Source organism: Terrapene carolina, unplaced genomic scaffold, assembly GCF_002925995.2.
Source record: "Terrapene carolina triunguis isolate 2854851 unplaced genomic scaffold, T_m_triunguis-2.0 Scaffold66, whole genome shotgun sequence".
NCBI classification, from domain to species: domain Eukaryota; kingdom Metazoa; phylum Chordata; order Testudines; family Emydidae; genus Terrapene; species Terrapene triunguis.
In genome coordinates this window covers 72,660,777-72,688,238 of record NW_020664417.1, presented here as the reverse complement: position 1 = coordinate 72,688,238, position 27,462 = coordinate 72,660,777, and the positions used below count along the sequence as shown (strand labels likewise).

Genomic DNA, 27,462 nt, shown 5'->3' with positions numbered 1-27,462 from the left:
GTGAGAGGAGTGCAGTTGGGGGAACAAGATGATATAGGGGCACAGAAGTAACTGGAGGAGGAGATGCAAAGGGCTCTGTAAGTAAAGAATTAACTCAATGGAAGAACCAGAGTGCACAGTGGAGGACTTCGTGAGGACATAGTCCTAGTGACATGACAAGAATAGGATCTTTACTGCCTTGTTTTGTATAGATTGAAGAAGGGAAGAGGTTAGAGAGTGGAGGTCAGACAGGAAGAGATTGCCATAGTTTAAGTGAGATATGTTCAGATTTCTGTGGGCATGTCTACACTGCATACGAAGCTCAGTGGACCCGAGCTTGTGGACTTGGAGTTTCCAAACCCGTGCTTAAACATACACACTGCATTGTAAACCTGGGTTTACAGTTCCTGGACCAGAGTCTCACAGCCATGCTAACATGTCCACACTGCACTACGCAACCCTTCTGACTCAGGTCTGAGGCTTAACCTTCGTCCACACTGCAAAATGGCAGGGCTTGGACCCAAGTCACAGTGGGATTTGGGCTCTGACCAACCCTCCTCTAGCAGGGTTCTGAGTGCTTGCTGACCTGAGTTAGACTGATTTGTGTGTGGACAGAAGGGAGGCTTGGGCTCCAACTGGTTCCAGTTTTAAATATGTTCCTTTTTAAATTTAATTAATTATTTGCTTGTTCTTGTATTGTGTGAGAAGATAGATAGGAATTCACAATTTACTTTAGCGTTTATCATTTTGTTTATTGCTATTGTACATCTCTTATTCTGCTCTTCTGTAAACTGAACATTCAAATTCTTTTCAGTCTCTCCTGATGTGGGAGTCTTTCTAAGCCTTAGTCATTTGCATCACTAATCTCTGAACTCCCTCCATTTCTGCTATATCTTGTTTGAGATGGACTGACTGAAACGGAGTGCTGTTTCCCAGATGATAGTGAGCCATCAATTTATATAATGGGATTATAGTTTTCGATCATTTTCCTTATACATCTTAATACTTCATTTGGTTCTGTGAGCACCATTGCACATTTAGTAGAAATTTTCACTGAATTGTCCACAAGGATGCCTAGGTCTTTTTCCTTAGTTGTTACAGTTCTGGGTTCTAAATTAATTGCATACGAGTACATTATATTGTTCCATCCAAATATGTATTACCTTGCATTTGTAAGCATTGAATTTAATAGCCATTGTGCTACCTATTCACCTAGCTTTGTTATTTCCCTCTCAGGATTCTTACAGTCTTTTTTCTGGTCTTGTCTAATTTTAACGTAAAATTTTTTGTTATCTCTACATTTTGCCCTTATTCATCCTTTTCTAGATCATTATGTTTGTTACCCCTGTATTTTGGTTGCCTTATCATGGAACGTATTAACGATTCTTGCTGCCTATTTTAAAGATCTAACGCCTCTATTATTTGTAGTAGGACCTTGAGATTCATCAGGGAGTAGGCCTGCAGGCTAGAGAAGTGTCATTTCTTTATCCAGTTTGGTTTAACTAAATTCTAAATTATTAAAAAAATCACCTTTTACTTTCTTTCACTTGTGTTCCACAGGAAAATTGTGGCAGTGTGCCAAAATAATAATTGAACATGAACATTATAAAGAGATTCCCAGGCACTGCACCGGGAATGCCTAGGAACTGCTGGAGCATCTGGGAAGGGGAGGAGTCGGCATGGTGATCTTACCATTACTACACACCTCCCCAGCACATGTCCTCATAATCCTATTCATCCACCCACTGCAAGCACCAAATCTGGCAGGAGTTCCCCCAACTCTCAGGGAGGAGGGAGGGGGAAGAGAAGGGGGCTGGTTCTACCCATAAGTCCCCCAGATCTAGCTTGTGCGCCCAGCAGCCCGGCCCATCCTCCATTCTGGGGGCAACACAGGGCAGGAGGGGGAAGAGAGAGACCTGGGCTGGGCTCCATTCCTACCCCACGCCCCCAGCTAACCTGTGGACCCAACACACAGTTTTTTGGTGTGTGTGTGTGTGTGTGTGTATATATATATATATATATATATATATATATAATTGATAATATATTTAACCATGATTCTAGTACGTAGTCTTGTAATATCCCAGTGTTAACCTTTTCCCACAATGAAAAGCGATCCTTTATTCAGGGGTGAAAGTGTGCCGGTACGGTACCGGCCCATACACAGCCCATGTTAAAGAGCTGCCGTGGCAGCGCTTTAATGTCGCTGCCCCTTTTGCCTCCCTCCCCCCTAGGCCACCAACGGGGGGGCAAAAGGGGCAGCTGCCCCGGGGCCAGCGATTTTAAAGGGCCCGGGGCTCATGGCTGCCGCTACCACAGCAGTGGCCGGAGCCCCGGACCTTTTTAAATCGCTGCCAGAGCCCCAGGCAGTGGGGGCCAGGCAGCATGGATGGGCTGGCTGTGGGAGGCTGACCCCCAGCTCCTCCCCTTCCTCCTGAGGCCCCACTCCTTCCGCCCAAGGCCCTGGCCCTTCCGGGGGCCAGAGCCGGCCCCCATACCGGTAAGAATTTAATATTACTTTCACCCCTGCCTTTATTCCTATATTTTCTTACCCAGTTTCAGATCCATGCCATGACTTTACTCTTTGCCCAATGACTGCTTAGTTATAAGAGGCTTGTAAGGCTCTTGTAAGGGACCTGGGCTTTTGGAAAATGCAAGTAAATTACAGCAAATGGTCTCTCTTCACCATTATTTTGTTGTCTCACTCAAAGAAATCCATTAGATTAGATTATTTACTTTCACAGAAGCTTTGCTGTTGTTTTTGTCTGTATTTCATCATGTTCCTCTAGGTGTTTTTATAATTCTCTTTTTAATTATTGTTTCAACCAATATCCTCCTTACACACTTTTTTGAACTGAGGGAGTTTGTAGGCCAGTAAGTCCATGTTTATCAGGGCACATTTGGCAGCATAGATAGATAGAAAGTCAGGATACAATAGTCCTGGGTGTTGGGAAGGCTTGTTTGTGAAGAAATCATATGACATTTGTGTATTTAGTGTAATCTCCACACCCAGTTTGGTGGCCTGCATTAATATCACTGACATTATTTTATTTATTATTTAACATTCATAGAGTATAGATGCAGTGAACAATTTAAGTAAACACCTGAAATTCTAGGTCTGGATGAAATTTGTCAAATAGCATAAAGATAAGTAGCTTTAAAGAAATTATTCGAATAAGAGCATCCCTGATGTTTTTGATTTAAATTATAAACTGAGATTTAATAACACTAAAGATTTAATTTTTCTTATACATAATATACATGGGAGGCAGTGTTGCCTAGTGGATAAGGCACTGGGTTGGGACCCAGCAGAGCTGTATTCTATCCCCAGCTCTGCAACTGGCCTGCTGTTTTGGCAAGTCCCTTTTCCTCTCTAAACCTCAATTTCCTCATCTGCAAAATGGGGATAGTGATATTGACCTTTTTTAAAGTATTTGGAGATCTACTGATGAAAAGCACTATATAAGAGCTAGGTATTATTGTTGTTGTTGTTATTTTATTATGTTTGTATCTACCTCGTTTTATATAATCACATGACATAGTTTTAACATATTACCTTGTAAATTCCACACTGACACTTTTATATTTATTTCCAAGGGCATGCTAAATTAATCTGTTATTTAAATACTGTGCTAAAAAGCACAAATAAGTAAACCAATGGATGTACTTTAGTCTCAGTGACCTTGGCTGTACCTTTTTGTGTGACATAGGAATTGTTACAAAGGTCAGTGTTCTGCACCCAGCAAATTTATGTCATCCTAAATCAGGGGTAGGGCTATGTATTATGTACCAAATGACTCTGGGGTTGCTGCACTGTTGCTTTCCAGATAGCCCTAATACTTTTGGGTGAAAATGGCAGATGAATCTGACTATAAATCTTTGGTCCCTTTCTGGCATCATAGAGCACAGGCCAACATTAAGTATTTAATGCCCCAGTAATCTAATTCCTAATTTTTATTATGTCTGTATATATATTTATTTAATTTATTTCTCTGTCTGTATCAGTAACATCATTCCTCTTCATATCCAAATAAACTTTAACCACTAGAATATTATATAGTGTGGTAAGTTCTTAAGCTTTTCTTTTCAGGTCCATTTCACTTAATGTGATTTTAGTTATGCTCTGAAAATGGTCATTTTAAATAACAAAATAATCTACTCTATACAAAACCATTCCTCTGAATACTCTCCCCTAAGCTTATTCCTGAACTTCTGCATTCACATAAATTACCAGAGAAAGCATGTTTACAATAAACAACATGCAAAATATTCATAGATATGGTGCTCCTGTTAGTTTCTTTCATCACTTAACCCTTCACTCATTAATTTAAGAAAGTCACTTACCCTAAACAGTTTGATTTAACACAGTTTAAATTTATTTGAATTCACAGCTCTTTCAGTCTCCACAAAACTTACTGGGATTTTTTTTTTTCTGCGAAGGTTCTCTCTATTGAACTCTATCAGCTATAAGGGCTGTTTCATTTGCCAACTTCTTCCCTTCCTTTCCCAGCTTAGGGATCATTCATAATGCTCAAAAAGCCCATTTAATAATCATTTTTAAAGAGTGAATCCCTTTCAAAGGTTATCATATCCAATAAGTCTCTTCACAAGCATCCATTTCCACATTTACATTTTCCAGTAATCTGGATCTTCCTCCCTTTAGTTGCATTTCAGAGCTCATATTCCACACTGGAAGCCTTAGAATGCCCTCTAGAAGTGATTTGGGGTTTCTTGGTGTGTGATACACTCTGGCACATGACAAAATAGGGAATTCCTAGAAAATCCAGCAGTGAGGCTATTAGACCTACTAATCACTGGATCTTCAAAAGTAAGTAATGGGATGTTCAAAGTAATAGGCCAGGAAGCTGTTTATGGTATGGGCTGATTTATGAAAAGTCTGGCTCTTATTTTGTTTGAACTAGTTGATACTCATAATCAGATAACTCTTCCTAAAATCCCTTTCCTCAGCATAGCGGTATGAATGGAAGAGAAAATAAAGAAGTCTGCAGTAGAATGGATTTTGTTATACTTTAGACTGATAAGATGACCTGCTGTGATAAACATAGCCAAGTGTAAAGAAGCATTTAAGCAATCAAAGATGGGAATTAATTGCTTTCCCCCCACCTTTGGTTGGAAGGATGGGGTCAAAAGCAGTATTTTTATTGTTGTTAGCAGTTGCTGTTGAAAAGGCAGGGAAAATCCCAAAGTACATAATATATGTAGTGAGGAAATTTCAGGAGTCCAACTTCATTCTTCTGTGTAATGAAAAATCACTGAATTCTTGAATACTGTGGTCTTCAAAATAAAGTTTGCTCATTCTGGGGTAGGGCATCTTTTTCAGAGTGAGTGCCAAAAACATCATATTTGTTTAGCTGTCACATGCTAACTTTCTGATGTTTCATTTGTCAGTTCCCGTATTTTTATACCTTCCTACTTCTCTTCCCGAAGTATTCCCAGTCTACTGTCTTTATTCCTAGTCTCATATTCTTCTATCTCATCCTCTCTTTGATGGCACTTCTATTCTTCTTCCATGAATCTGTCATTCACCGTGTGCTACACAAGGTGCTTGCTTACATCTGTATAAGTAGGGGAATATCAAGCAGGATCAGAAATGGTGTTACCCACGTAGAAAGTATGTTTATAAAATTTGTGGATGACACCAAGCAGGGAGGGGTTGCAAGCACTTTGTAAGATAGGATTAGAATTGAAAATGACCTTGACAAATTGGAGAATTGGTCTGAAAACAACATGAAATTAAGTAAAGACAAGTGCGAAGTACCACACTTAGGAAGGAAAAATCAAATGCACAGCTACAAAATGGGGGATACAAAAGGTGGTAGTACTGTTGAAAAGGACCTGTGGGTTATAGTGGATAACAAATAGAACATGAGTCAACAATGTGATGCAGTTGCAAAAGAGGCCAATATCATTCTGGGGTGTATTAACAGGAGTGTCATATGGAAGACATAGGAGCACTGTTGAGGCCTCAGCTGGAATACTGTGTCCAATTCTGGGCACCACACTTTAGGAAAGATATGGCAAATAGAGAGTTCAGAGGAAAGCAACAAAAATGATAAAAGAACGGGAGTACTTGTGGCACCTTAGAGACTAACAAATTTATTTGAGCATAAGCTTTCGTGGGCTACAGCCCACTTCTTCAGATGCATAGAATGGAACACACAGAAAGAAAATATTTATACATACAGAGAACATGAAAAGGTGGAAGTAGCCATACCAACTGTAAGAGGCCAATCAATTGAGATGAGCTATCATCAGCAGGAGAAAAAAAACCTTTGAAGTGATAATCGAGATGGCCCATAGAAGGTGTGAGGATACTTAACATGGGGAAATAGATTCAATTAGTGTAATGACCCAACCATTCCCAGTCTCTGTTTAGACCTAAGTTAATAGTATCTAATTTGCATATTAATTCAAGTTCTACATGATCCATTGTCTACAGCCAAGCTCTAAGATACAACCGCATTTGCTCCAATCCCTCAGACAGAGACAAACACCTACAAGATCTCTATCAAGCATTCTTAAAACTACAGTGCCCACTTGCTGAAGTGAAAAAACAGATTGACAGAGCCAGAAGAGTACCCAGAAGTCACCTACTACAGGACAGGCCCAACAAAGAAAATAACAAAACGCCACTAGCTGTCACCTTCAGCCCCCAACTAAAACCTCTCCAGCGCATCATCAAAGATCTACAACCTATCCTGAAAGATGATCCCTCACTCTCACAGATCTTGGGAGACAGACCAGTCCTCTCCTACAGACAGTCCCCCAAACTGAAGCAAATACTCACCAGCAATCGCACACCATACAACATAAACACTAACCCAGGAACCTATCCTTGTAACAAAGCCCGATGCCAACTCTGTCCACATATCTATTCAAGTGACACCATCATAGGACCAAACCACATCAGCCACGCCATCAGGGGCTCGTTCACCTGCACATCTACCAACGTGATATATGCCATCAAGTGCCAGCAATGCCCCTCTGCCATATATATTGGCCAAACCGGACAGTCTCTAAGCAAAAGAATAAATGGACACAAATCTGACATCAGGAATCATAACATTCAAAAACCAGTGGGAGAACACTTCAACCTCTCTAACCACACAGTGACAGACTTGAAGGTGGCAATTTTGCAACAAAAAAACTTCAAAAACAGACTCCAAAGAGAGACTGCTGAACTTGAATTAATATGCAAATTAGATACAATTAACTTAGGTCTTATGCTCAAATAAATTTGTTAGTCTCTAAGGTGCCACAAGTACTCCTGTTCTTTTTGTGGATACAGACTAACACGGCTGCTACTCTGAAACCTGTCAAAAATGATAAAAGGTTTAGAAAGCCTGACCTTTTAGAAAAGGCCAAAAAACCTGGACATGTTTCATCTTGAGAAAAGAAGTCAAGGGGAAGGGGTGGGAACACACTGAATAACAGTCTTCATATATGTTAAGGGCTGTTATAAGGAGAACAATGATCAGTTGGTCTCCATGTCCACTGTAGGTTGTGTGACCCATGTGCCTAATAGGGAGATATCTCTTTAAGAGACCCATTGGGGGAGTAGGAGTGAGTTGTGTCTGGGTCATTGTTGCTAGGCAGATTAAGCACTCCATATCCAGAAGCTTCTGGAATTGGGTGTGGTAGTTTTGGGTCTGCTCCAATAGGTTCCCTGTTGCTGGGGTCAGACTCTATGAGGGCAAGCAGTCAGGGCAACTGCTTTGCAAAAGGCCATGTGTCCTGTGTGAGTTTGGAGAAGCTGAGTCCAGAAGCAGAAAGCAGGCTATTGTCCTAATTGTGAAGCATTTTGCAGCAGGGTTTTCTTTGAATCGATACACTTAACTGAGTGGTTGGTTAATCAGTTAGCTGACTGGCTAGTAGTGATTTCAGCAGAGGAAGACTCTTCATGGATTCCAATTGAAGATTCCTACAAGCAGGGGCGGCTCTATGTTTTTTGCCGCCCCAAGCACGGCAGTCAGGCGGCTTTCGGCAGTGCGCCTCCGGGCGGTCCGCTGGTCATGCAGATTTGGCAGCATGTCTGCGGGAGGTCCGCCGGTCCCACGCCTTCGGCGCACCCGCTGCCGAATTGCCGCCAAATCCGTGGGACCGGCTAACCTCCCACGGGCATGGCGCCGAAAGCCACCTGGCTGCCGCCCTCACGGCGACCGGCAGGCCGCCCCCCGCAGCTTGCCGCTCCAGGCACGCGCTTGCTGTGCTGGTGCCTGGAGCAGCCCCTGCCTACAAGCAAGTGGAGGGAAGATGCTGTTTTAGACTCAGTAGACTGTTTAGATTTGGCGATCAAAGACTTGAGACTGAGACTTAGGTGACCTAAACCTAAGCTTTTGGGAACTCTGTTTCTTCTCATTGTGTTTCTGTGGGGACTGAACTGTTCAGATTTTAATTTTTCTTTATTTATGTTTATGAATAACTGTGAAGATAATATCTGTGGGTTATAAAATTGCCATGTTATGCTGTAAAAATTAGATTATTTTTTCTTTATCATAAGATTTTATAAAGTTATTTAATTAAATTCATTTCTTTAGTTCCTTTTGGGACTTGAATGTGAGTAGGCTGATCCTGTGCAATCCTTGCTGAAAATCCTTAGAGACTGAACTCTGGGTCTCCAGCTACTTTTCTGGGGGGGGGGGGGGAAAGGGTTATTAGGCACTGGAGAAGGGCAATGAAGTGAACTCTAGCCCACCCAAAGGTTACAAATTGGCGTCCGAACAGACAGGGACTTCAGGATTGCGCAGAGCTCACCTCTGAATTCTTTTGAGGAATATTGCAGTTATAAAATAATTTGGTGTTATAGAATATTATTGAATATGTGCACTGTATTAATATTATTAAGATAATGGAAACTTGCACACAATTAGGGGTAGATCCCTGTAGGGCCATTTTGGTCAGTGATGTGTCCCCTGTTGATAGTACAGCAGATATTAAGAGGGCTATGTAGAAGCTATTAGAATCTTTGGTCATGTGACTAATATGAGGAGGGTAAAGGGAGAACAAAAGAATGTGATTCTCTGTGAATTTGTTTCTGTTTCTGTGATACACATAGGAAGGAAATGTGTGTTGCAGAAGCTAGGGCAGAAATGGGATCTGATTCCTATTCATTTTGAGGTTTTGCCATTTATAACCACTTGTTCTGTGCCCAGAGTACCTCAGTGCAGCGATCAGGGATATTCTGTGTATTCTGACAGAGGGTTCAAGACTGAGACATGGGCTGTGGTTACACCTGTGGGTGAAAGACAGACTAGGTGATTAACAGATGCTACACCAGTTATAGACCGAGGTCCAGTAGAAGCCTCTACTCCTGCTGTGAGTCTCCCTTCTGACATGCAACATCTTTTGTTAGAGAGGGTGCTGAAATCTGCCAGTGAAACTGTGACTGATATGAAATTTAAACTGAAATGTTTTTCGGGTAATTCACTCAGACCCAATGGAGAAGTAGATTATCCTATTTGGCAAGCACAAGCCAAAGAGATGATGGAAGACAGTGAGATTTCTGACAAAGTCAAAAGAAGAAAGGTTATTGAAAGTTTATTACCCCCAACATTGAAGGTGGTCTGAGGAGCTGGTAGCAAGGCATCCACTGTAGAATGCTTTGATATTTTAGAGAAGGCAAATGGAAGTGTCATAAACGCATCTGAGCTTAAGGCTCAATTTTCTGAGAAACACCACCACACTAGAGAACCATCTTCTGTGTGCTTGACTAGACTACACACATTAGCCAAAGAAATTTTGGAGGCTGGTGGGGTAAAAGATACTGAATTGGACTCTTATATACAAGATCAATTTTTCCGTGGTTGTTGGCATGAATCCTTATTAAATACAGGCTTAATAAAAAGGATGAATTGTAGTGGTAGAAAAAAGAGTGTCTCTGACGCCAGACTACTTTTTGAGGTGAGATCCATTGGAAGGGAGCACTCTGATAAACAAAAGAAAAACCTTCAACAAGAACTAGAAGAAAAAGGAAGACCATTGAGTAGAGGTAGTTTGCAGTTGATAAAGGCATCTGAAAATACTTCCAGCTCCCCTGAAGAAGTTACTGCAATAGACTGGAAGGAGAAATATCTGCAGGCTGAGCAGCAGTTGGTAGGACTGCAGCGGACCCAGCCAAATTCTGAAATGCCCATTTCAGATACACAATTTACTCCTCAAAGACCCAACGAATTTAATAAACAAGCAATACCAAGATTAACAGAAGAAATCCTTAGTTTTAACTGTTGGATAATAGGATATTTTGAAAAATAAATGTCAGAATTCTCCTGACTCCAACTTAATACATCAGCAACTGACTGGTAGACATTCAAATCAGAGCAAGTTTGAACCAGGAAGAAAAGAAACCTAACAACTCTCAGAGCAAGGCTGCTAGACAATGGGTTCAGGACACAGATGTTACCCAAATGGGTGTCAGTGAGGCCATCCGGAAGTTAGTGGGACCTGCTTGTCATGGCTATGTTTACTTAGATGGGGAATGAGTACCTGACTAATAGATACTGGTTCTCAAGTTACTTGCATATGTGAAACTTTCTATTATGAGCATGTATCTTATCAAAAGTTACAGTCAGTTGGCAGTATACTTCAGATAGAAGGGGCAGGAGGGCAAATGGTTCCATACCTGGGATATATAACCTTCAAGATACGATCCCAAAGTTCATCTGTGGGACTAACAGACAACATGAGGTACTAGTCTTGGTTTGTCCAGACCAACGTATGAATCAACAAGTGTTGGCGCTCATAGGCACCAATGTGCTGAAACATCTTGGAGAAGACTGTAAGAAGAAATGGGGTCCTGAATTCTTAAATAGATTTTCATTACCAAATGAGTGGGCTGAAACTTCTAATCAGTTTTTACTCAGTCAGAGGTTACAGCAAGAAGCTGATGAAGGGGCTAAAGTGGTCTTGACAGAAAGAAAATCAGTGACAATTCCACCTGGCACATCCAAAACAGTGCCAGGAATTCTGAAGTTTGCTGTGAATGAATTGAAGACTGCTGTAATGCTGGAAGATCCAGGTGTCGCAATTGGACCCAGTGGGCTAGCGGTTTTCCCTCAATTTGTTAAAGTCACTGGCGCCAGTATGAGAATAGGAGTACATGTCAAAAACTTAACAAGGAAGGATGTCATATTGAAATCTCACTCTGTCATTGCAAAGGGGCAAGAGTTGAGTGGATAAAACCAGTGCCAACCCAGGTTTCAGCAGCTGCAACTAAAGAGAGAGATGGTATCATACTGCCACTTGACTTTGAAGAATCCCCTCTCAGTGCTGCTGAGAGGAAAAGGATTGCTGAGACTGAGTAAGGAAGCTTATAAAGCTTTTGCTGTTCATGCAATTTGTAACCTTTGGGTAGGCTAGAGTTCACTTCATTGCCCTTCTCCAGTGCCTAAAAGAAACCCCCAACTCCCATAGAAAAGTAGACGAAGACCCAGGGTTCAGTCTCTAAGGATTTTCAGCATGGATTGCACAGGGTCAACCTCCCATATTCAAGCTAAGTTCCAGCCCAGCCCAAGCAATGAAACAGCCCTGCAGCCCAAGCCCCGCGAACCTGAGTCAGCTGGCACGGGCCAGCTGTGGGTTTTTCTTTGCTGTATAGACATACCCTCAAGGCCCCTTCAAGCCCTACATTTCTATGGGTATGTTTACACTGCAATATTAACCCAGGTTTAGTAGAACTTGAGTTAGCAGACCCTGGGTTTGTTAACCTAGGGTTTGAGCGTCTACATTCAGTAACCCCAGGTTAGGAGTTGCTTAATGTGGGTCCTAACCTGGGGCTCCAGTGTCTGCACTGCATTATGCAGGCCCAAGTTCAACCACCCATATCCCAGACTTCCTATCACCATCTCAATATGTGGCCACACTATTCCTTTGTTCTTGGTGGTGTGTGGGAAAATTTGACTGTCTAGAGGACAAAGAAAGTTGGATTGTGGGATATTTTTGGCAGACTCCCAGAGCACACTTACAGTGGGGCTGTCTACAATGCAAAGCATTAGGGCTTGAACCCTGGGTCTCGGCTTGACTCAGACTCTTCACCCCATGGGGTACTGTGACCTTGGGTCTGAGTCTTTAAGTTACTATGTAAGAAGAAGATTATTTGCATAGTGGAGTGGTCCTTAATCTATCAGACAAAGGCATAACAAGATACAGTGCCTGGAAGCTAAAGCTAAACAAATTCAGACTAGAAGAAATAATGAGGATAATTAACCACTGGAGTGACTTCTTTAGGTGTGGTGAGATACGTTACCACCCCAATCAGGAAGGGGTTAGAGTTCCTCTGGACACAATCAGCCCAAACCCTGTGTACCTGTGAGCAGGAATGGCTCTGTGATATCAGTGCCCTTCTCTTCCCTCTGAGCAGCTGAGAGGGATTGGGGTAAATGACCAGCCAATCAGCAGAGCAAAAATACCCAAAACCAAACACACCCACAGCCAGTCAATCAGTGGAGGAAAACGTGGGGGGGGAAGCAGAGAGGCACAGCAGTTTGGCATCCAGGGCAGCCTCCCTGTTCGTGCAACGTATGAGGCGTGTCAAGTCTGGAGAGGGACAGCTCCTTAAATGGGAGGATCCATGCCCACTGTAGGGTGGCAATCGGAAGTAGAGCTAGAGCACAGAGCTCCCTAGCCCCTGCTTAACAGGAAAGCTGCTGAAGAACATTTGCCGCCTGGACCCTCTGAAAAAAGAAGAGGGACCATCTTTACTATGTTTCCTTTTTAGAGCCCAGGTTGCTCAACCTGGGTCCCTTGGACAACATAGGGGCCAGAAGCCCAGACCCTTTTTGAAGAGACTATTTACTTTTGTGCCTTATTTCTAGTCTGAATTTGTCTAACTTCATTTTCCAGACACTGGATCTTGTTACACTGTTGGTAGATCAAAGAGCCGCCTTATTATATTTTTGTTCCTCATGTAGGTTGTTATAGACTGCGATCAAGTTACCCCTTAACCTTCCCTTTAGTAAGGTAAACAGATTGAGCTTCTTGAGTCTTTCACTATAAGGCATGTTTTCTAATCCTTTAATCATTCTCATGGCTCTTCTTTGAATCTTTTCCAATTTATCAACATCATTCTTGAACTGTGGACACCAGACTGGACACAGCATTCCAATAGCAGTATATTTACATATGTATGATGGTAAGGGAGATGATAAACTGCATAGCCATGTGACAAATTTCATTTCTCCTATCCCTTTGACCACCTTGCATGATCTCTGCCAGGATGTGGTCTAGCACTCCTTTACCAAGTTATGCATTTAAACCACAAACTGAATTCATAAAAAGCAGTGAACTGAAAGCATCTCAGCAATAATGCTGCAGTAAAGATCAGAATATGAGATGACCCTCCCCATAATGAAAAGACAGAACAAATTCAGGACTAGGGCTTGCTTTTGAGTAGAGAAAATTGTTTAGTAGCTTTATAAGGAGAGCTCATCACTTTCTGTGATACAAGTGTCTCTAGCTGCATTTTATCATTTATAATCAATCCCCTGAAGTATTTGATGGAACGAATAGAGTGGATGTTAACAGTTCTGCAAGCTGTAGGACCAAGTTAACAATCACTCCTTATATTCAAATATTTAGCAAGCTGTCAACTAGTTTTATTAAACACACAGAACTGGAATTGTCTGGAATTGTAAAGTGCAAGTAATACAGTACTTCTACCTTTTGTTGCGTTGGACATGGATGATATCACAGATTCCAGTGAAATTCTTTGCTGCTAAAGTTGAAACAAGCTGTAGACAGAAGCACTTTGGAGGTGCAGTTGTTGGGGGGGGGAGGGGGAAGTACTCTGAGCTTGAAGGCTCCCTAAAGCAAAGAGAGAATCATAGAATATTAGGGTTGGAAGAGACCTCCGGAGGTCATCTAGTTCAATCCCCTGCTCAAAGCAGGACCAACACCAACTAAATCATCCCAGCCAAGCCAATATTACTGCTTCCTCTTTCTCAAAAGACTGGCAGATGTTATGTATGATGAGAGATGTGTTGGCTATGTACAGCAATTCTTTAGATCCAGGAGCTGCAGTGAATCCCATCACTGAAATCTATTTTCTGTTCCCTGACAGCTGTTTTTGCCATTTATTTTAAAAGCAGATGGGGGAAAATGCAAAGAAGAGCTGTCAGTTTTATTACCATGTATAATCAGCATCTGTGCAATACATTAGACTCATCAAGCAACTTAGAAGAAATTGTGTGTTGTAAAAATTCTTCTGGGGTTTCTTCACTTGCTTCTTGACACCTTCTTGTACATGAGGAAGTACTGAAATTAAACAGTTTAGATCAATTAAATGCTGAAGCCACTAACCCTGACCAGATTTGCTCAATGAAAACGTGACTAGCTGAATTTTGAAAACAATTATGTGAATAATTTATTTCTGGATATGATATTTAAAGCTACAACTATTTGTTTTCTTAAGCACTGTAACATATTTTATCATTAGTAAATCAATTTTTAGATCTGTTGCTGGTTGCGTGATAGTGATCTCCTCTTAAGTATATAGGTATGGCATATGTCTGTACAGTATAAATTGTCTGCCCTTGCCCTGATTCAAGTGAACAGGCTTAGTGTATTGAAACAGTTTTATGTAACCCATCTGCACAACTTAGAACGAAAATGTTTATTCAGAAAAATGCCTTTTTTCTAGAGGAGCATCTAAATACATTCTGTATTTTAGATTTAAATGGAAACAAAGGTTAACCCGAAAATAAGCTTGAAAGAGTAGTTTTAAATGTACTTGTTGTCTGTCTCTTCAAGTTGGCAAGCACAAATGAGCATCTCTGGGTTATTCACTTATCCTGTGTGCTGTAAGTTTAGAGGACATAAGAACCTCCCATTGAAATGTGTTAAGTAATTTGCATATCACAATGGTACAGCTCTCTGGGGTTCAAGAGAGAAGGAGCCATCTACTCATCTGGAGCATAATTTGATTTGATTAGGTTGGAAATTGCAGCTGCAGAGAGTACCTCCGTATTCTAGAATAAAAGTGGGTACTGAAGTTAGTTTGTATATGCAGTGGTGGGCAGAGGAAGGATTTGGAGGAGTGGGTAGAACTTTTCACAGTATATTTCCTGGATAGAAGTAAATAGGGAATAGTTTTTGAAAAGGTGTTTCAAGCAGATTAGCAACTTGATAATCAAAAGCAGGGTTTCATTGTAGAGAAACCCCAACCAAAAAAAAGAGAGATAATGCCATGAACATTAATTATTGTTTTTGTGGTGGTAAGGACTTTATAAGGAAATGATCTTATATGATAAGCAGTCTTTCTGAGAGAGTCCAATCAACGATGAAGCATTTACTGAACTGTAGTCCATTATCTTATCTTATTTAATATGAACTACTAGCATTGGCTGTGGCTTTTGAAGGAGAGACCATAGCCACTGTTTTGTGATATGTATGTAATCACTTCTCAAAATGAAAAAAAGTATTTTGAGGTTCAGGTAGGAGGAGATATTTTGAGAAAGACATTTGATATAACATCTATATAGAACATTGCAGATTCTCGCAAGATTTTGCACTCCTTTAGGCTGAGCCATGTGGTTTATAAACATTATGTAGTTGTTTTTTCAGCCCTCGCTAACTAAGCATAGTTGTATTCAGGAATTCAAAATATTTCATTTAATATGAGGCAAAAATATAAAGAAGTGTTTTTAATTACTGTGGGTTTTATCAGAAGGATGCAAATTTCCTTGAGATATTACTCTATCTGTGCTTTGTGACCCTGGAATGTGTCTAATTAGATTTTTCACAGAATGATGGATGCAAATATGCACTGTGTAAAATTCAGATGATTCTAGGCAGATAAAGGAGGAGATTAGAGGATAACAAAGCTTGAAAACATGAATTTGATTTGCTTTCTTTATGGACAACATGGGGGTATAAAAGATTTTTCTTCTGTGTTTATATAATCTGATTTAACATTTTTTCTCTCTTGTACTAACCTTTTTTTCTGAAATGTGATGTGTTTTTAGAGTGTACACATTAGTTGAAGGTAATAAAAGGCATATTTAGATGATCCTACTATAACAAATCCTTTATCCTTGTAAGTTTATCCCAGCACTACATACTGAGTCTGTAAATCAGACCATACATCAGACTGTGCATCAGACTGTAAATTTTCTACTAAAAGGAAGCATTTGGTAAAACTGACATGGAGCTTATTTTATTACATACACTGGTAACTTGGTAGTTCATTAGTCAGCTGTAGAACTTTTTCTATTTTTAGAGCAGTATATTTTGTGGACAAAATTGTATAGTGGTAAATTTAATATGTCATTCTTACTTGCCATAACAAACTACAAAAACATTAAACTACACAATGTTAAATTAATAAGCAAGGCAGAAATCAAATAGCAATGCAGAAAAATTCAGTTAGGCTAAGTATCTGATGCACACCTTATTGGGCCTAGATGTTTTATCAGATCTGCTTAAATAGGATAATTCATTTTTTGAAAATAGTTGTAATATATAAATTTCACCCAAATAAACGGTGAAAGGTCAGAATATCACAGTTAAGTGCCTGACTTATGATACAGTGTTTAATAATAATAATTAAGGATTACATATTGTCTATTAGTATCATATAGTCTTTCTCTACAAACTTATATGGAGCTTCTTCTAATGTTTTTCTTTTCTTGTATAATTACACTATTCTCATAAGTTACAATTTGTCACAAAACAATGTATTATCCAACTGTGGTGGGGGTGGAGGTTGTATGTTTGTTTGTAGGGAACAGATGGATAGGTTTAAAGAGATTATTAATTACCTATGAAAATATGTCAACATTTCATATATTCTCAAATAGCATGAACAACCACATAAATAGTATACCAACTTGGACCAGAATTATTATAACACATTGTAGCACTAATGTATTGTACTTTGAAATCAAGAGGTCTGAATATAGTATATTCTGAGGCTGAAGGATTTTACTGTTACCTGAAAAGATTTATATATATATAATCCTCTGATTAGTAAGAAAAACTGTTTTACCTGCAATTTCCTGTTTCTGCTTTTTGATAAGCTGATTCATCTTTGTGGAATTTTAATTGATTTATAATGTATTATCCAAACATCTGACCACTCCTGGAAAATCAAGAGTGGTTCAGATGAAGATAAGCAGTTCATATGTGATGGTCATCATCTTGGCTGACACTGGAGACCATCAGACCTAACGGCATCAGTCTCTATAGTTTGAGTTAATGAGCCATAATCTATAGCTGAGGCTGTTGGAGACTCACACTCAGGATGGATCAGCAGGATAGATGTGTAACACAGACTATTCACTGCCACAGATGTGTAAGAAACTAAGTTTACTCAATATATTAAAACCTTTAGGCTAAACCCAAGAAGTTATTAAGAAAATTAAATAGTCCTGAACTTAATCAGAATACATGTCATAGATGTGAAAAGGCTTAACAGAGAGGTAAATAAAGAATAGGAATGAATAGTCAGTTTTCATCATGGCAAAAAGTTAAGTCTTATGCCACAGGTTTCTATACCAATGTTAAAAATATTTATTAATAACCTAGAAAAGAGTTGAGTAGTGAGGTGACAAAATTTGCAGATAACACAAGATTGTTTAGATTAATTAAAACAGAAAATTTAGGAACTTCAGAGGGATCTTGAATTCATAATACAATGACTGATTAAGTACAATGTTGACACATGCAAGGTAATACATATTAGGATAAAATAATATAATTGTAACTCAGCATTCACACCTCTTTAAGAGCAGGTAAATCAGTGTGCCTTTTATTGGGGCGTGACCCTTTAAGGCAAGGGAATTTTGGACAGCATTGTTCCCCTGGACAGTCCAGAAATCAGGTGACCAAGAGGCAGCATGTGACTAGCTGGCTATATAAGAAATGTCTGTCATTCAGAGTCAGGGCAAGATCAGGAGACTAGCTACAAAGTTTTCTGTAACTTTGTGTGACATTTAATGCAAATTATTTAATTAGCCAATTACATGTGTCAAGAACATCATTTTTTGAAATACTATGTGGATTTAGTGCTGATGAAAGGTGTTGGATTGAGACTAGATTTCTTTACACGGTTCCCCCATCTAGTGGGAGCAGGTATGAAGGACAGACTTCTAGACTTTAAGGTCAGAAGAGACCATCATGATCATCCAGTCTGACTTCCTGCACAACACAGGCCACAGAACCTCAGCCACCCACTCCTGTAATAGACCCATAACCTCTGGTTCAGTTACTGAAGCCCTCAGATCCTGGTTTAAAGACTTCAGTTTACAGAGAATCCACCATTTACACTAGTTTAAACCTGCAAGTGACTTGTGCCCCATGCTGCAGAGGTAGGCGAACTCCCCCCGGTTCTCTGCCAATCTGACTTTGGAGGAAATTCCTTCCCAACCCCAAATATGGCAATCGGTTAGACCCTAAGACATTTGCTGCTAGCAGTTGCAGATCAGCTACATGGCATTGTAGGTAGTCTCATACTATCCCCTCCATAAACTTATCAAGCTCAGTCTTGAAGCCAGTTAGGTTTTTTGCCCCCACTGCTCTTCTTGGAAGGCTGTTTCAGAACTTCACTCCTCTGATGGTTAGAAACCTTCGTCTAATTTTAAGCCTAAACTTGTAGATGGCCAGTTTATATCCATTTGTTCTTGTGTCCACAGTGGCGCTTAACTTAAATAACTCCTCTCCTTCCCTGGTATTTATTCCTCTAATGTATTTATAGAGAGTAATCGTATCTCCCCTCAGCCTTTATTTGGTTAGGCTAAACAAGCCACGTTCTTTGAGTCTCCTTTCATAAGGTAGGTTTTCCGTTCCTCGGATCATCCTAGTTGCCCTACTTTGCACCTCTTCCAGTTTCAATTAACCTTTCTTAAACATGGGATACCAGAATTGCACACAGTATTCCAGATGACAGGACCTTTATTCTTTGCACATCAAAAGAAGGGGGCAGAGGCTTGTGGGAAGCCACAGGCAGCTTGTCAGGGAGCTACAGGGTAACCAGGGTAGACTGAAAGGGGGTATGGTTGCTGGGCAGAAGGGAACCTGGGAGTGCAAAGTGGAGACTGTCTTGGGATGGCATTGGTTCCATTAACTCATGTCCCCTGTATTAGCCATTAGCTCCCATCACCCTCATTCTGTTCCCCCATTAGCCACTGCTCTCCATAACACCTGCTTTCTTTTAGCTTCCCCAGCAGCCCCTGTCCCCACCTTTCCTTCAGGTAGCCTCTCACCTCCCCTTCCCTGTCCCCTGATAGCTCTTGCCACTCCATCCTCCAACAGTTCCTCTGTTCTCCCCAGTTCATACCACTAGTTCCTTGTTTCCCCTCCCACTTACCCACTGTAGCCCGTCACCTCTTCTGTCAGTGCAGTGACACTGTGCTGCCTCTTCTCTGCTGAGCTCCACGTGGCATTGGGGGAAAGAGTAGCCAGATGGGGAGGCAGAGAGGCTGCCTAGCTGTATGTTCAGCAGGTGCCACAGGAGCCTCTGGTGGGAACCATGATAGACTACAGCCCAGAACCACATGATTGCCTGGGACCCACCAGAATGCATGACATCCAGGCTGCTCTTTGGGAATATGTGAAGAGAGACTTGTTGCATTTCCTGGGGCTCTCTATCTCCCTTTGGTCCATTCCTCAGTCTCTCTTCTCTCACCATTGGTTGTGACTAGAAGGATTAGGAAAGGCTCATCCTCCTGTCTTTACTTGCTCGCAACCTTCCCTGATAGAGAGGAGAAAGAAGTACTGCTGCTGGGGTTTGTACAGTGCCTTTTTATCTCTGTCAGTATACAGAGCTGTTGGGGATTAAAGGGAATGGGGCCTAGCTGGTAGGGTCTCTTGTGGGAACTAGGACTGTCCTTGGTGGCTGCAGGGGAAGCATCTGGCCCCTGCATCTTTTTCTCCTCATTCTTACAATTCAGATGATCAAACGGGCCCCATAAATGAGAGAATAAAGATGTGTGACAGGATCCCTGGGGTACAACCTGGAAGTATGGGACCGCTGTGCCCCCTTAATTCTCCAGCCTGGGCTGTCTCTCACCGTGCTTTGCCAGTGACAAGCAGCAAACCCCTCTAAGCCCTGTTATCACTCAACCACCAGCATGCAGAGGCACACACAGCTATACACGGAAACACCAGCAAATCTCCCAAGCCCCTGTCTTGCACCCCAAAAGTATACCATCTTACACTGCTCAAGTCCTTCTCTTGAACAATCCAAGCTCATTAATTAGTTCTCCACTTCATTAAAGGAAAGTGGACATGCACTAGCCTATGTAATCTGAGCAAATTCCCCAAGCACTTTGGAGAAACTCTCTGGTAAGAATAAAATGTTAAAGTAAGTTTATTAACTACAGAAAGATTATACATAATTATAAGTGGTAGGTATAAAGGTCAGGGATAGTTACTTCAGAAAATGAAAATTAAACATGCATTCTTAATCCTAAACTTTTAGACTAAGCAAGTTTTGAATCAAACAACTTTTCTCACCCCACTGTTGCAAGTAGGTCACAGTTCTTCATACACAGGCTGAATTTCCTTCTCAGCCTGGGACCAATCTCGTCAGTTCAAAGTCTTTATCTTCCCAGCATTTTTGTTGCCTTCTTCATAGGTGTGGGAGGAGAGAGGTGGTCTCATGATGCCACTGCCCCTTATTTTATACTCTCAATCAAGTCCCTGGTGGGCCTTGCTGAGTCACAGAGCTGAGCAATCCCCATTGTATAGTGCTTGCACAACTGTCTCTTACAGAACTGTAAATTTCTTGTTTACAATTCCCCTGCTGATCAATGGTCGTTTAAAGCCCGCCTGGGTGTGGGTCACCACCCTTTTATTCACTGGAGAGCTAGCAGTGGGCGTCTCCCAAACTCACAACATATTTCAATAACAATCATATAGCAAAATCTCATAACATAATACACTAAATTATATACATATTTTGACAGAACAATGAGTTTCACCAGATCATGACCTTTCATATGATACCTTGCAAGGCATGCCTTGGATGAAATATTACAACCATGTACCAATGATGAATATGGGAGTTACTGGGTGCTACTTTGAGATACAGCATGTCACAGTCGGTCTAGCCCACATGATACAGATGAGTGGACAGTGCTGCATCATGGTTTCAGAAGCCTTTTTGACCAACAATCCCTGCGTGAATTTTACAACAAGTGATTCCAAATACCCAGTGCAGTAAATTCACAAAACCTAGATTCCTTATGTTAAATGGATTTTCAATTTTCTATTTTATATTGCTCTGAGGTACACATGTCCAACTCCCATTGATTACAGTAGGACTTGCATGCTTATATGTGAAAAGAGAGTATGACCCTTATTTCATAGGCACATTAGGTAGGTTTTGAACTGCAATGTCTATGCTGTTTATATTTTTGTGGTTGGGCTAGGAAACAGCAAAATAGACTGTATAGTTTCATTTTGAAAAGCAAAGCTTCCTATAGTTCTGAGAGTTGCAGAGAATATAAAAAAATCACCATAGTTTACAATCTTATTACTTTTAAATGGATCGTTCTATTTAAACCCATTGCTAAGACTGTATGTTCCATGGTACAGATATCCAAACATTTCCTTTTTATAGTTAACTCTCAGTACATAGTTTTGAATAATTATGTAAAACAATTATTTATCTGTTATTTTGGACTTAGTGGGCCAAATCATCCCTGTCATAACTCCTTTGAAAGCTAAATAGTATTAGCTGAGAGAAATTTGGCATATTATATCTAAATTGACAGTAAACAACTGACAATTCATATGTATTCGCCTGGATCCTCCCTTTATATTTTTATATGGTGCCTTGCCTTTCTGGATGCTATAACTCTCTGGGAACCTACAGATGCAAGTGCATGATTCAAATAAAAATGTAGTAGCTTTTTTATGATTACAAATAGAACTATACCTAGAATTCTAACCCTAAAACACACAGTGTCCTCCAAAGAAGTCGCTTCCACTCTAGGAAGGTTTTGGTAGTGCTTGCGAATTGCTTGACTTCATAGTAAATGGACAGTAGGACTTCCTCAGCGTAATCTTTCCACATGTATACTCCTGATGCTACTATTAATGATCCTAAATAAATCTGCTTATAGTGTGTCCTACTGAGATGGGAAACAAGTTCACATTCTGCATTGTATCTACAGCAAATCGTCATCCACATCATTATGCATATATGGGAAAGTGGCAGTTAATGTAGAGTAAAAAGTTAGGCACAATATTGGTTAAAACAATAGTGGGAAGTGAACACATGCAATCTTGATACTTAAGATAAAAATAACCTTGTTACCTAGTAAGCTTAAAGAAATTGTTTGGTAGTTCACATGCAAAACCATGACACTAGCAATGTTGCATGTGCCAGCATATCTCAGTTATTCAGTGCTAGTATTCTTGCTCAGATTTTCCTATAACTTAGATACTTAAGTGTCTAACTTGTTTACATAAATCTCTTAATCTGTCTAATGTGTAAATATGAATCCCTGGCAAGTATTTGGAGTTTCATAAAAGTGTAAGACTACTAAACATACATAAGTTAGATCTGAAGAAAGAGTTTAATTATTTGTACTTCTTGACTGAATTACGCAAAAATCCCAGATAAGTGGTATATGTCAGATGAGATCAACCTGTAATTTATAGTGTTGCAACTCTGTATGTGAAGAAGAGAACATGTTTATACAGCCAAAAAATGAATTTTTGAAATTAAAACAATTACTGACCCTGATTCTCATGGCATAAACCTGTACTCCAGTAGAAGGGAAAAGTAACTATGATTAAATACATCTCTGCTAATTTATTCTGACATGAATTATACACATTTCAGATTGTTCTTCAGCATTACATTTTTGTATTTTTATGGTATTGTTTTTCTTTGCAGACGGTTGGAGCAAAATTCAATCAAGGTCATCCCTCCTGGAGCTTTCTCACCATATAAAAAGCTTCGAAGAATGTGAGTGAGAAATATTTTAGAATTATATAAAAACATTTTTATAAAACAGGTCATGGTCATACAAAGAAATTCCCATCAAAGTATGAGTATTTAAGAGTGTTTGACAGCCAGAGGATTAACTAATATGGCTGTCTGATTGCTTAGATCGTATAGTGTCTTTGTCATGTTAATAACAATTGCTGGTAACTCAATGTAATGATACTAACTAATATGAATGTATATAGAGAGAAATAGTGTGTCATTATAATGAAAATAATCGCTTAACGGATTTTTTGGAACATATTTTGAAATGACATACCATTGTCATTTCATAATTCCATTGATGCTGTAAGGTCCTGTTGCCATATCAACCTAACTCAAACAATACTTCATAAAATGTATTTAACCCTTTTATTATTACTAAAAATAAATCTAATAATCATTTTGTATGACTATTTATTTTACATAACCATGTGGTATTTCAGTGTAATGTGGTGATTTTAATGCTTTGATGTTTTAATTTTCAATTTTGTCTCACAAGGCCAAACTAAATATTTAGGTTTAGCCTTTTCTCCAATGACCGAAGCTAATTACATAATATTTTAATAGTTATTTTCTGTGGAATGGGCTAGAATTCATTTAATATACCCTCATTTCTTATTTTAGTGACCTGAGCAATAACCAGATCTCTGAGACAGCTCCAGATGCTTTCCAAGGCCTGCGTTCACTCAATTCACTGTAAGTATCAATGTGATTTTCTCAAAAGAAAGGCAAAATTTCTAACATTTGTGGTATTCAATTTTTAAAAATGTTTGGCTTCATGCAAAATTCTCAGTTAATCTTCATTTTTCTTGCCCTTGAAAGCTGTAAGATAACGTCAGAGATGTCAGAACTATAACCTGATATCATATTGTGGCTGAACGCTAAAATTTCTTAGATTCAGGTCTTGAGAAGGATCCATGTGCTACTAATGTAAAAAGGTCCCAGCTGGATCCTTTGATAACTTGGAGCAGTAAGCCAGTCAGGGAATGGAAAACACACCTCTTCTCATGCCATATTCACTCATGTTAAATTGAAAAATATTGTCTGAAGTAAACTCATGATGATTTAAAATTTGTTCCACTTTGAAAATTGCAGGTTTGTCCCCTTTTTATCATGATCATTAGCAGAAATTATGACAATTCATGCTGATCAGTTTTGTGAATAAACTTAGTTTTCACATGCAAAGCTTACAAAGTGAATACTGATAGCCTCATGCTACTTTACTCTCCATCCGTTAGAGAATAGGACCTTTTGTTTTTTTCAACTTCTGTCATTTGATCCTTAATTATAATTAAGTACTGTTTTACTGCTCCTACTTGGCTTTGTTTTCACAGAATTGGTTACTTCAGAAATACTTTGAAGTGGAATGGAAGTTTATACAGTTTATTTAAAATTACTTCCTTTATTGCAGACAGGGCTTCCACTACTTTGGCAGTTCTAAAGGATTCTAAATATAATAATAATTTTTTTTGTTCCCCTGAGGAGCATCCATTTTATTTTCACACATCCCATTCTATCTGCTTTTTCACATTAAAATATTGGCTCCTATTAAAGCTGTATAGGAAGATGCTATGCAAGCTGCTTCTCAAATTATTTCATCAGAAATTGTCTAAGTACATGGAACCAGCTGTTCTACTGTTATAAGAAAAAAATCATAGTTGTAATTAATTTTTCTAACTAAAACCAAAAATTAGGAAGTTATGGATTTTAGAGAATAGATCTTTCCAGATAAGCATTTACCTAATGAAGACAGATTGCCCTCTGTGAAATAATCTCTCCTCAAATAATACTTTTGAAGATCTGAAAGGGTAAATGATTATAGCATTATGTGATTTAGTTAAGAAAAATATTGCATAAGTGCTACCTACAGGAAATCTTGACTTAAGGGGCTAAATGTAACTTGTTCTGGTTTTCTATGTATGGGATGGTCTCTTTGTAAAAGGCACTGGTCTGGGAGTTGAAGACTCGGGTTCTACTCCCTGCTCTGCCATCGACATGGTGTGTGTGAACTTCAGCTAATCATTTTGTTTTTCTGTGCTTTACTTTCCCCATCTATAAAATGGAATGTCATATGTACCCTCTTAGTAAAATGCAATGAGATCTTTGGATTAAAAAGTGCTAGAAAAAGAGCTAAGTATTCTTATTGTACTGTGTGCATATACCATAATGCATATTTTATCAGTCTGTGTTGTTTTCTTAAGGTTGCAAAGCCAAGAACTCAAAAGCTAGGAAGTATTATTGCTGCATGATTTTTTTTTATTTTACAAACCTACTTTAACATGCACATCAGTTGTTGCCTCCAGGGTCTTCACAAGGTGCCATTGTGGGTCTCAGAGTTGCAGTTTGGAAACCTTTAGTACAATATATAATTTTTTACTGGCCTTTTAACTAATTTTCTTAGTCAAATGAACATTTTGACTTATATCATGTGTCAGTAAAGAAGGTGATATATTTCATTAGGAGATTTGGCAGATCAGTGTGTTAGGGATTAGCAGGTAAACTCTTCCACTTCTGAAAGAGTATGATGGGGTTTTATTTTAGTGTCTGCTGTAGAATCAACAATGAGAAACAAATTCAGACATAAATCTTTAGTATCAGGGTGTCTCTGTCAGTGATACTGGCTGCTATCTGGAGCCATGTGGTACATAAAAAAAAACCTGCTTAGAAGAAAGTCGTCTTGTCAGTACTTATACTTTATTACCCACTGACCAGTTCATCTGTAGACTAAGTTTCCTATCACCTTGTTAAAGTAGATACTTGGGCCCTGATCCTGCAATGGTCTTTGTAGGGTCAGATTTCTGCACCCATACAGGGGAGCTTGCCGGGGTCTTAGTTTTAAGTCCCAAATGTCTTGGTTATTTCTATTTAGAATCATTTCAGGGAAGACAGAAGAAATTTCTTTCTGTCTTCCAAGTCAGATCCAGCAAACTTGTACCTTAATAGTAGCCACCTTGATTGATTCTTTTCTGTTACAGTGTCCTCTATGGCAATAAAATTACAGAACTTCCAAAAGGCCTGTTTGAAGGACTCTTCTCTTTACAATTGCTGTGAGTATTTGTTTAATGCTTACCTCATTTTGAATTAACTGGTGGGAGTGGGGATTGGACTTGAAACTTTGATATGTACCCAGAAAAGAAGGGATAGGAAATTATCCCTCTATGCAATATCAGATGTGCGGTGAAATCATTAATTTTAGTTTTAGTAGACGAAACTAGAGGAGTCAAGACTTCTAGATTCTATCCCTGGCTCTGACTTTTGTTTGTAAGGTGTTCCTTTGATCAAGTCATATACACTCTGTGTCCCAGTTTACCCACCATTAAAATGGATATAACGATGACCTGTCTTGTGAAAATTAGATAACTATGCAAAGTGCTTTCAGATCCTTGAGCTGAAGGTGTTGTATACACTGAGTACCAGTAGAGAGTCTACATTTATCACAGTAGAAATATTTGATTTAACAGTGGGTATCACGGGGAGCATCATGGTGATATGTTTATCAAACTTTCTCAAAAGATTCAGCAGGATTGACAGTGCAGTTGTAGTACTGTCTAAAAATAGATTGTGTGCACTAAGCCATAAATCAGCAGTGATGTTCTGCAGTGGAGAATCTGGGAATTGCTGGCTTGTAGCTGTAAAGTCTGATGATCTTAGAAAATAACATCTACCCACTTGATTAGAAGCTTTTCTTGCCCAGACTTTATAGAGATGTGATAGGCAAAATTTCTCCTATAAATACTTCTGGAAGAAAGTGGCAAATTAGGAAGTCAGTGATGTGAAAATATAAATCATAGCACCATCTGGGGTTGATGTTTCATCTTTAGATCCTGATACAGTACTCAAGAAAGCATTTGCCTTTGTTTCCTTCTGAGAGGAGTTTGTTACCGAGAATTATATTCACTGAAAGATCAAAGATAAATCTTTGTTTCTATTCACGCTATATTGAAAGCTCCACTATACTCTGATAAATTTTGCAGCGCCTTTCCTTATTTTATTTGAAGTGCATGTCCTCCCTTGACCACACTTCTGTTCAAATACAAATCCACCTTTATATTGCAGTAAAACCCAGTTTTTCAAAACATAGAACACACTAACTTCACTATTCACCCTGATAAATGAAAAAAAGGGAAGAATCAAAAGGGATATGATTTGAAAAATCCAACAAGTTTCATGGTAAACTTAATTTTTTTGTTGTTTAAAAAAGGTAATAGACTTCTGTAAAAACATTCTTCCTTTTTATCTTTTTATATTTGTAATATGGGAGGGATGGGGAAAAGTGTTTGTCTTTGGAGATGGAGAAGAAAATCAGATCCAGGAGATATCTGGACTATATCTTATTCTGTGCCACCAGTTTTTTACTATAACTTCTGGAAATGTGGCCGTATGCTGATTAGTAACATGTAATTAAGCATGCCATTGTACAACTCTCCCAGCTAATGCACACTATGTTCAGTTCTTCTTTTGGGAAAAAGGCAAAGTTTTCCTTGCCCATACTTGATTTCTCAAGCTCATTTCCTTGCTCAGATAAACACCAC

General features: G+C 39.4%; 1 protein-coding gene across 1 annotated transcript in view; it reads left to right on the top strand.

The window, feature by feature from the left end:
- The window catches only part of SLIT2 (slit guidance ligand 2), a 407,535-nt gene that overhangs the window by 277,847 nt on the left and 102,226 nt on the right, over positions 1-27,462 (top strand). The window contains exons 10-12 of the mRNA XM_026648011.1: positions 22,838-22,909; positions 23,555-23,626; positions 25,906-25,977. Coding sequence (XP_026503796.1) covers positions 22,838-22,909; positions 23,555-23,626; positions 25,906-25,977 — 216 coding nt within the window. The remainder of the gene's footprint in view (positions 1-22,837; positions 22,910-23,554; positions 23,627-25,905; positions 25,978-27,462) is intronic.